Source organism: Bactrocera tryoni, unplaced genomic scaffold (genome assembly GCF_016617805.1).
Source record: "Bactrocera tryoni isolate S06 unplaced genomic scaffold, CSIRO_BtryS06_freeze2 scaffold_64, whole genome shotgun sequence".
NCBI classification, from domain to species: Eukaryota; Metazoa; Arthropoda; class Insecta; order Diptera; family Tephritidae; genus Bactrocera; species Bactrocera tryoni.
In genome coordinates this window covers 200155-212126 of record NW_024396310.1, presented here as the reverse complement: position 1 = coordinate 212126, position 11972 = coordinate 200155, and the positions used below count along the sequence as shown (strand labels likewise).

The following is an 11972-nucleotide window of genomic DNA, read 5'->3' as shown; positions in this document are numbered from 1 at the left end:
GCTGTAACTTGAGTAAAAATTGAGATATCATGATGAAACTTGGTACACGTATTTCTTGGCTCCATAAGAAGGTTAAGTTCGAAGATGGGCAAAATCGTCCCACTGCCACGCCCACAAAATGGCGGAAACCGAAAACCTATAAAGTGTCATAACTAAGCCATAAATAAAGATATTAAAGTGAAATTTGGCACAAAGGATCGCATTAGGGAGGGGCATATTTGGACCCAATTGTTTTGGAAAAGTGGGCGTGGCCCCTCCCCCTACTAAGTTTTTTGTACATATCTCGGAAACTACTATAGCTATGTCAACCAAACTCTACAAAGTCGTTTTCTTCAGGCATTTCCATATACAGTTCAAAAATGGAAGAAATCGGATAATAACCACGCCCACCTCCCATACAAAGGTTATGTTGAAAATCACTAAAAGTGCGTTAACCGACTCATAAAAAACGTCAGAAACACTAAATTTTACGGAAGAAGTGGCAGAAGGAAGCTGCATCCAGGCTTTTTTTAAAAATTGAAAATGGGCGTGTCGCCGCCCACTTATGGACTAAGAACCATATCTCAGGAACTACTAGACCGATTTCAATGAAATTCGGTATATAATGTTTTCTTAACACCCTGATGACATGTACGAAATATGGGTGAAATCGGTTCACAACCACGCCTTCTTCTAATATAAAGCTATTTTGAATTCCATCTGATGCCTTCTCTGTATAATACGAGTATAAACATTAGGAACCAATGATGATAGCGGAATAAAACTTTACAAAAATACGGTATTTGAAAAATATTTAAATGACGAATAATGAAATCTCGATTATCACTTTACCATGCGAGAGTATAAAATGTTCGGTGACACCCGAACTTAGCCCTTCCTTACTTGTTTTAAATTCATTTCAATATTTGTAAATTGTCCGTAATAATTTTCCTCTTTTTATACTCTCGCAACAAAGTTGCTAAAGAGAGTATAATAGTTTTGTTCACATAACGGTTGTTTGTAAGTCCTAAAACTAAAAGAGTCAGATATGGGGTTATATATACCAAAGTGATCAGGGAGTATGAGTAGCTGTATATAGATTTCGGCTGTTCGGTTAGTCTACATTTACTTCAATTACTCTGGTCAACAAATTTGTAATTTTTTTTGTCACATGAAACATATATCAAATTTTGAAAATACTAGGGCCACCAAATAACAATATATCAATGAAAAAAAATGTACACATCATGTTTTCTCGTGATATCAAAACATATATTTTCGTAAAAAGTACAAAATTCAGCCACCTTTACAGAATTATTTCCTAATATGTATCTAATAGATACTTATGATTTTTTTGAATATTTGGCTTCCGGTAGGTCCCTTTTAAGTCTCCAACAATAGTCTGCTGGCATTCCTGGAGTCCATTTCCCTTTATAGGTTAGGTTCCAGCTCTAAAGTAAATGCTGAAGAAATTATTGATATTATTTCTTTTGTGTGAAATAGTAGTTAGCAAGAAATTTTGACATTTCATATCGCACCGTGAATTTTAAAAAGTAAAAGAAGAAGAGTGTGAAAAGTAATCAAACGTAAAAGATATTTGAGGAAAGCAATTGGTAAGTTTCCTGTTATGTATATTTAATTTATTTAAAAATGTCATGATTAATGATTATTATTTATTTTACAGGTGGTCAAGTGAAAAACTAATCGAACGGAATAGAAATTTGAGCAGGAGTAATTGTGTATGTGTATAAAAAAGCAAAGAGTTATTCAAACGATTTAAGTTCATTAACTTTCTTTATTTTACTTTTTTAGTATTCATAATGGAAGACGAGGAGTAGATTTTATATAATATTATACCAAATTATGGTGTCTATACAAATGATTTAAGTTCATTAACTTTCTGATTTAAGTTCATTAACTTTCTTAACTTTCTGTAGCAGCATACTGTAAAATTCCATACACATATCATCACCAACTGACCGTGGAAGCTTATTCAACAACCAGTCAAAACTAGCAAGGACTTGTGCATATGGTGAGTTGTTCTTTGCTGCTACCAAATCTTCTTGCTTCTTTAAAATGTTATTGAATCGATTCCATGCCTCGTCATTTTGGCTTCTGCTAAACGTCCGACTACTTGTGGTGGGTGTTGGATTCTGCAAAATACACAAACAAAAATAAAACATGCACATTATATAAATCCATTTACATGCACATTATATACACTTAACACCTCCATATTCGCTCTATTTATGGGGAAAGTCGAATCAAAATCTTCAAATGTTGGACTTGTGAAAGTTCTGCGAAAGCACAACAAAAGTTCAATAAATTTTAAAATAATATTTAATAGACTTACGTTGTTTTGTGTGATATATTTGGCGAAAATGCCATTTCTTCAGCAAACTCCCAATCAATCGTGACTGAAAAAAAGACTCTTACAGCGTTTCTGCACCAGCGCTACCACTTTTGTGCTTGCGGGCTACTTTGGCGTGATAGCGATAGCTCTCCCGTAAGCTAATCTAGCTGTGCACTCACTAACTAAATAAACATAAAAAATAAAATTAAGTTAAGAGATTCATAAAATAAAACTTTAATTTATATACACTTACCAGTTTTGCCAACCGAATTGCTTATGTGGACCCAGGCCTGCTCGACAGCATTTTTATTCGAATGCATAACGTTTGTTATGTCCCATATTCGGGGCCACTCTTCCACTTCTTTAAATAGCTGTCGTTTTTCACCTGATGTGAAATTTTTTATTCTCTTTTGCCGCTTTGCTACAGGAATTAAGTCTTTCATTTCCATGGATTAAACAAAATAACATACAAAATCCAAATAAAACCACAAACTTACTTCTTCTTCCCACTCAATTTGCGTCAGAAATATATAGAAACTGTTATGTTTCTTCGCAAAACCTGTGTTGCCTACCCACAATTTATAAAATAAAAGTAGTAAATATACTTACTGAATTTCTTGAGAGGTGGATGTTGCCACAAGAAAATTTAACACCAGAAAACTTCTTGCTCATTTCTTAAGCGTTTTTTATATGAAGGTTTTACTTTTCTTGAGAGTTGGAAACCCACCTTTATACACAACAGTTATATTTTTCCTTTCCGTTTTTCTAAATTTTTAGTAATTATTTAAGATTAGATTCTAAATATTACCATTTACAGTGAATCAATAAAGTTTACATACACCTAGTTCTATTAAATAACGATACGTGTATTTGTTTAAAAATGAATAACTTTTTTGTTTTTTTCTGTCTATTTTCATATCAAAACATATTTTTTTACACAAATAAAAAAAAATAAGGATAAAGATAAAAAAGCGCCTAATGTATCTGAACATTCTAACAAAATAATTTAAATTTTAAGTGTACTTAAATCGGCATGTACATTACAAACTGAATATTCTTTCTTGTAATCTTTTTTAGTAATTGTTTAAAGTTAGCTTTTTAATATTAACATATACACATACATATATACTAGAGTGATTCAAAAAAAAAAATTTTTTTTTTTTTCGTTTGGTACTCGGAAAAATAGGTTCCTAGACACCTCTAAAGCCTCTCCAAATATGAGTTTTTAATTGTAACGGGAAGGTCCTCCTACATATAGTTTTTTATTTTTTCTTATTATCAGATAGAAACATTTATATCTCGCTTCCAATTACTTGAAAAAATATCTTGTTCCTAAGATTTTGTAGGAAATTGAATGCTCTACAAAAAAGGTCTACTAAGATTTTTTCGTAAACACAAACGTTTAAAAGATATTAACAGTTAAAGTTTGATTATTTTTGGGAAAATTTTTTATTTCTTATGAATTTTATAACTCAATGAAAAAAAAATTATTATGAATAGATTTTTGGAGAGGCTTTCTTAGAGGTGTCTAGGAACCTATTTTTCAGAGTACCAAACGAAAAAAAAAAATTTTTTTTTCGATCCACCCTAATATGCATTGATGTTTGACGATGAATATCTCGTAAACGCTTAACTTAATCAAAAAATCATATAAGACCATTTTTATAGAGCAGTAAATTTCCCACAAAACTGTGAGTTTCATCATTCATAATAATTTTTTTTCATTGAGTTATAAATTTCATAAGATATTAATTTAACAATAATTTTTTAAATTACTTAATTTAGATCTATTAGTATTGAGTAATTTAAATACAGTAGAATCGCTAAAAAGTTAACCAAAATGTCCTGAGAGTGTTTTACTATTCTGAAATATTAACTTTTCCAAAGGGTTTTCGAATTTGAAAGAAACTCGGAAGTAAACATAATTTTGGTGATATAATACGTCCAATTTATTTGCAGAACTCACATTTGCTCGTAACAAAACAGAAACTTAGATTTAGCTTGTACATTTTCACATTTTACATACACATGTACATATGGACAATAACGATTGTACCTCCCGAAGTCGTCTGAATTCATCCAAGACTTTTGCAATTTAGCATATTCCAATGGGTTATGCGAACCATCTGCGCTCGCACATAACATAAATGCGATTCTATCCTTAGCTATTTTTCGGCCAGGTGGCGTCTTTTCGTAAGTTTAATCTGATTTATTTTGCAAACTATAAACAACTCACAAGTTCAAACGCCCATGATAAACAATGTATATACCTCGCGTCGTCGACAATAATTTTTTACATAGAAATTCGAAGTTCAAAAAAGTTAACCAAAAGTTACCTTTTTAGAGCGGTACGTGGACGCTCAAAATCGGTCAACTTAGCCGAAGGTTTAACTTTCTCGCGAGTTAACTTCCGCGATTCTGCTGAATATCATAGAAATTCGGCTTTGGCTGATGGAACAAGTTTCACTTATGATTTTATGGTTGCCGTAATGGATCCATTCTTCATCACCAGTCACAAACATATTCAATATATTGAACACGACTATATACATACATTTGCGACACGAATATGTTTATATGAAACACCTATGTTTTTATATGCAGTACGCATGCACTCAACGAATGGAATATTTCTCAGCTCAATAAGGTCTTTACTTTCCCCCTACCAGCGGTAAGAATTTAAAGAATCTTTTTTGAGTTTAACCGTTTGATCTTACAAATAAAACAAATACTGATTGGATCCGATTTGAGATTTGTCTCCGAAATTTGCAAATATCTAAAATTAATCGAATGAATTAAATTACTATTTATTTTTGTATTTGTTAAGGTATCTACATTAAATTTTAAAAATAAATACCATACAATTTAAGTTTGTATGCTCCAGCTGGAACTCATCCAAGTAAGATATGCAAATTTCTTCACTAACGTGTATGAGTGCTACCGCTTTAAACAACTATGAATAAGGAAATGTCGAATGATCGTTTGGCACACAATGGAGGTTAATATTGCTTTGAAGTAGGTAAAGTCTAGCGCCCTCAGTGTTGAGAAATTCTCCTGTAACTTTAATGAATACATACATATGTATGTGCGTTTAGGATGGAGTCATGTGTAGAAGTTCACGCAAGTGAGGAAAGTTCTCTGATCGCCATTCACTTGGGAGTGGCCAGAAACGATTCTTTTACATGTGACTCAAGCATCTCACAACTTCCGGTCTTTGACCAAGTATCCTCTGGGTAGCATAAGAACATTTGTTTGAAGGCGAGCTAAAGTGAGAAGGCGAAACATTCCCTCCGTAGGGTTGTGCGCTGGGTTTGGGACCCGCCACGTAAAAAAAACACCCCCAATGAAAGGAAGCAACAAGCCTCGGATGAGAGACCCCCCTTTTGATGACGACCATGGCAAACGAAATAAGGACTACGAATTAAGGGCATGCACCTGGAATGTCCGGTACCTTAATTGGGAAGGTGCCACCGCCGTCCAAGAAATGCGATGGACGGGACAAGGACAGCGACGAGTAGGTCCTTGCGGCATTTACTACATAGGTCATATACAGGAGCGCAAGTTTAGAGTGGGATTCGTGGTGGGAGAGAGACTCCGTTGCGAAGTACTATCATTCATTCCGGTGAATGAACGTCTAGCCACAATCCGCATCAAAGCGAGGTTCTTCAACATATCGCTTATTTGCGCTCACGCCCCGACGGAAGAGAAGGACGATGTGACCAAAGATGCCTTCTATGAGCTCTTGGAGCGCACTTATGAGAGCTGCCCCCGCCACGATGTCAAAATCGAGCTTGACGACTTTAACGCCAGGACAGAAGGTTTCAAGACCGGGGCATACTCTTGTAGAGCCCCCAAAGGTGATCTAGTCACCGATGCCAAGAGCATACTTAAATTATGGAGGGAACACTTTTCCAGTCTGCTGAATGGCAGTGAACGTACAACACCAGGAGAAGGCGAACCCGATTCCCCAATCGATGATGATGGAGCAGTCGTTCCATTGCCCGACCATGAAGAAGTTCGAATAGCAATTACCCGCCTGTAGAACAACAAAGCGGCAGGGGCCGACGGATTGCAGGCCGAGCTATTCAAACACGGCGGCGAAGAACTGATAAGGAGCATGCATCAGCTTCTTTGTAAAATATGTTCGGACGAAAGCATGCCCAACGATTGGAATTTAAGTGTGCTATGCCCAATCCATAAAAAAGGAGACCCCACAATCTGCGCCAACTACCATGGGATTAGCCTCCTCAACATCGCATATAAGGTTCTATCGCGCGTATTGTGTGATCCTCTGTCAGTGTTCAAAGTGTACGGACGTGTTTTTTGAATTCGCTCCGTGATTCGTAAGCAAACAATAATAATTAATAAAAACAAACAAACAAATAAAAAACAGTGCACACAAACTTCTAATAATAAACATTAACAAATAGTGCACAAAACAAATATATAAAAACAAAAAACAAAACAAAAAACAAACAATAATGAGTGCTTCGCAGCCTCAACCGCAAAACCGTAGGCATTCCTTAAATGCCTACTTCAGTTTTGTGGCGCCAACAAAAGTAACTCCTAGCAAAAACAAATGTAACAGCGATGATGAGTCATCGCAGCGATCAGATGTAAGAGAGACTAAGCAAGCGCAGTCAGCAGAAGCAGCAGTGAACAGCAATCTGGCAACAACAAATCCACTGACAGCAACCACTATGCAGGTAAAAGCAAGCACCCGGACAGCGAAGGAAAATAAAATGCAAGGTGAGAATGTACCAAGCAAAAAAGGGCCATCAGTTCAGACTGGTATTGATCGCTACATTAATGTAAAAAGGAAATTGAGGCCTATTAAAACAGCGGTCAATACCAAAAAATTTCAAGCAAACACGCCAAACACCAAAAAGCCAGAAATTCTTAATGGCAACAGATTTGCCTTACTCTTTGCTTAGCTTAACGACGAAGCAAAGGGTACCACCACGGTCGTGAATGCCAAACCCCCTCCAATCTATTTGCGTGAGCGTAGCTCAAATGCGCTTGTTTCAAAAATGAGCAATATAATAGGCACAAACAATTTCCACATTGTGCCCTTGAAAAAAGGTAACATAGATGAAACAAAAATTCAAACATACACTGAAAAAAGTTTCATGGATATTGTAAAATTCTTATCAAATAATAACAAGATTTACTACTCTTACCAACTGAAGAGCTCAAAAGGCCCAGTTGTGGCCATGAAAGGTATAGAGTTTTCGGTGGACTCTAGCGATGTTAATGAAGCACTAGATATAGGTGGTTTTAGCATTAAAATCAGTAGTAAATATTTTTAATAGGAACAAAGTCCCCTAACCAATGTTTAAAATAAAACAATTAAAGAAAAATAAAATACACCCGATTTACAATTTAAAATATCTTCTCCATCGCAGAATCACCGTTGAGGAACCACACAAGAGAAATGGTCCAGTACAATGTACAAACTGCCAAGAGTATGGACACACGAAAGCATATTGCACTCTACTAAAGTGTCTGTGTAGTATGTGGTGATCTACATCCAACTTCAAAATGTACTCTTAAAAAAAAGAGGATTTAAATAAAAAATGCAGCAATTGTGGAGGAAACCACACTGCTAACTACAGGGGTTGCCCTGTATACAAAGATTTAAAATCGAAGTTGTCACAGGGCATCCAAGCACGTCGTAACCAAATGATGAATATTCCATCTATTGAAAATATTGAAATCCCCGTCCACATTTCAAAATCAGTTAATCCTAAAGACAATGCTACACAAGGGTGCTATGCAAATGTGGTGAAAGGCAATACTGCACAAATGCAATTGCCCAAAACCAACCAAATGGAAGCGTTGAAACTATGATTTTCAACCTTACCCAATGTATGACACAATTTATGGCTTCAATGCAAAATATGATTCAGAGATAATCAAATCACAAAACCAAATGTTGCAAACTTTTTTAAGTAAAAAAACTGAGTGTATTGAACATTTGTTTATGGAATAAACGGTGTTAACCAACATAAATTGGAACTTATTAGATTTCTGGATGAAAATAGTATCGATGTAATGCTATTGTCAGAAACTCATCTTACGAACAAAAACAATTTCTTTATACCGGGATTTAGACTCTATGTTACAAGCCACCCAGATGGAAAGGCACATGGAGGAACAGCAGTGTTGGTTAGAAAACGGTTAAATCACCACACATCAGAATCTTATGCCACAGCGCAATTACAAGCTACAACAATAACTATAAAAAATCGCTGCGGGGACTTAAATCTGACAGCCATATACTGTCCACCTCGGTTTAAAATTACTGACATCCAATTCAAAGACTTTTTTTGGAACACTAGGCCATAGATTTATAGCAGGTGGAGATTACAATGCAAAACACACGTATTGGGGCTCACGGCTAATTAATCCGAAAGGACGACAGCTGTATCACACTATTATAAATAGGCACAATAACCTTGACGTAATATCTCCTGGTAAGCCGACATATTGGCCTAGTGATCGTAAAAAATACCAGATTTAATTGATTTTGCTGTAATCAAAAATATAGATAAATCGCTTATAACAGTTGATACATGTACTGATCTATCTTCTGATCACTCTCCTGTACTAATAAAGTTATGTGAACAACCCATATTCGTTAATCCAAAAGTGGGATTAACTTCTTATAAAACGAATTGGCTAAAATATAAAAATACGTGAGTAGCCACATTAATGTTGAGTACAAAATAAATACAGGAAGAGATATTGACGAAAGCATAGAAGAACTCAATGATATAATAACTAAAGCAGCTGTCTTAGCAACACCAAACAAAAACTATAAGCCGCTTGGTGCCAGAAAAATTACTAACAGAGAAATAGAAAAGCTTGTAAACGAAAAAAGGCGTGCAAGGCGTGAATGGCAGATAAATCGCTCCCCTTCCACTCAGCTTCAATTGAAATCAGCTGTACGTAAATTAAAAAAGCGCTTAAACGTGAGGAAGAATCCAATACCGAAATGTATATAAAGAAGCTGTGTCCAAATTCAAGCAAGCAAAATTCTCTTTGAAAGCCCAAAAGTTCCTGAAGCCACCAACTAACTCCAACATGCCTATACGAGACATGGGCGGAAATTGGGCTCGAAGTGACGAGGAAAAGGCTAATTGTTTTGCAAATCACCTAGAAAAGGTATTTCAACCAAATTGCCCAAAGAACAACTTCGAGTTGTCCAGCTTACCCAACACAGGTAACGAGTCACTCGAGTCTTTTAAGACTTCACCTACTGAAATTATTAGAATAATAAAGAACTTAAACCAAAAAAGTCACCAGGACACGATAATATTACCCCAAAAATGCTAATTGAGTTACCAAGTATTGCTGTAGAAGTGCTCTCTTTGCTCTTCAGTGCAATTCTTAATCTTGGATACTATCCTAATTCATGGAAAAAGTCGCAGATTATCTTGATAGATAAACCTGGGAAAGACTTAACACAGCCGTCTTCATACAGACCAATCAGTCTTCTACCCTGCCTTTCTAAAATATTTGAAAAAGTGTTACTATCAAAGATGTCTCCTTTCCTCCACGAAAATAATATAATACCAACGCACCAATTCGGGTTTCGTGAAAAACATAGCACGATAGAGCAAGTAAATAGAATTACTAACGAAATAAGAAAAGCATTTGAGCACAGAGAGTACTGTTCAGCTTTATTTCTAGACGTGGCTCAGGCATTTGATAAGGTGTGGCATGAAGGCCTTTTGTATAAGATTAAAAACATTCTACCTTTAGAATTGTATAAAACATTGGAGTCTTATTTAAAAAATAGACAATTTATGGTAAAAGTGGGAGATTTCATATCTGACGAACGACAGATAAGGGCCGGTGTACCCCAGGGCAGTGTTTTAGGCCCAACTCTATACATCATATATACTGCAGATCTTCCTACAGCTAATAATATATTGACCTCAACTTTTGCGGATGACACAGCTTTAGTGAGCCGTAATAAATGCCACATAATAGCATCAAGAATATTAGCCGAGCACTTAAGGTCTGTCGAAGAAGTGCAAGCATGTTACGTTTTCACTAAGACCTAAAATGTGTCCGGCAGTAAAAATGAACAATATTTTAGTACCCCAAGCCAACGAAGTAACTTATCTTGGTATTCATCTAGATAGAAGACTTACATGGAGAAAACACATATCTAGTAAAATAACTTGCATGAAGATAAGAGCTGCAAATTTAAATTGGCTATTAAATAAAAACTACAAACTTAGCCTAGACAACAAAGTGCTTTTATATAATGCGGTCATAAAGCCGATTTGGGTGTATGGCATTCAACTGTGGGGTACGACCTGTGCAATTAATATTGATATAATACAAAGGTTCCAATCAAAAATGCTTAGAACAATCACGTGTTCACCATGGTACATGCGTAATGAAAATATCCATAAAGACCTAGGTATTTCTATGGTAAAGAAAGAAGTAGAAGACAGCAGAATTAAATATGTATCTAAACTCCGAGATCACCTAAACCCTTTGGCTAATGCTTTGGTAAATACCCAACAAAGCGCTTTATTGCAATTCACGTATCGACCGTATCGTTCAAGACCAATATTGATATGAGTTTTGAATGTGAATTAGACAACACTGGAGAATATAGTACGATCCATAAGTTGTCAACTTCGATATTCACTACTCTAAGTTGTATGGTCGTCTGATGAGCTACGACGATAGAGTGGATATCCATCATTCCAGTTTGCAAGCAAGTGGATAATGTTTCGTTCATTTATTGTCAGACATACATACAAACCGAAGTGGGATTGTGGTGTCCGCAAGGTCCATGAACCATATTGGTTTTCATCACTACGTATAATACTGAATCTTTCTTTGCATCAGGAATTCCCGCAGAAATGATTTCATCAATTTAATCTTTGTTTGTACGTGTGGTTGGTGGCATTGTTAAAAACGAAAATCCAACTGAAAATAAATTGATCTCATATTTTTTCTGTTTAACCATGTATACCAAATTGTAATATTGTGTAGTCAGCAAAAGTTACCAAAAATCGATATAAGGTGAATTTAACTTACCGTGATTAATAAACACTTATTAGCAAACAAAAAACTTCTTAGCTTTAAAACAAAACGTACTTTATCAAAAACTTAATAAAATTTACATGAAAACAGATTACCACAATTTTTTTTTAATTGAATGACGTTGACATTTAAATTGAATTACGTTTACATTTGTTACGCGCGTTTTTTTAAATATGCAAAATGAAATGTATATTTTTCAATCTTTCTGAGAGATTTTCTTAATATTTTTTTCCATAAGAACCGTGTACATAGTATTTATTAGAAAACTACAAACAAAAGTCAGCCAAATCGGTTCAGCCATTCACGCGTGATGCCGTAACAACGCATTCGTTTTCCTGCGTGAAATTATGTGTTTTGAAATGAAAAAAAGTTGAATTTACGTTGTGTTAAAAATCATTTATTTTCGATTTTTCTAAATTTTTTTCAATGTCACGCAGTTTGCTAAGCAACAGTTTTTGGTTTCTATTCCGGTGCGTAAATGTACAGAGAAGATAGGGAACTCGGGAAAACCCATGCAATCGTAGTTACGATAATTTGGCCAATTTGGCATAAACATTCGTGATGAGTT

General features: G+C 35.3%; 1 protein-coding gene across 1 annotated transcript; it reads right to left on the bottom strand.

Moving 5' to 3' along the window:
- Nucleotides 1-1871: 1871 nt before the first annotated feature.
- Nucleotides 1872-2692, bottom strand: LOC120781346. The gene is made up of 3 exons (XM_040113551.1): nucleotides 2333-2692; nucleotides 2210-2276; nucleotides 1872-2132 (listed from the first exon to the last, which is right to left on the bottom strand). Exons 1-3 carry the CDS (start codon nucleotides 2365-2367, stop codon nucleotides 1872-1874), a joined length of 363 nt encoding a protein of 120 aa, XP_039969485.1. The 5' UTR covers nucleotides 2368-2692.
- Nucleotides 2693-11972: the final 9280 nt, after the last annotated feature.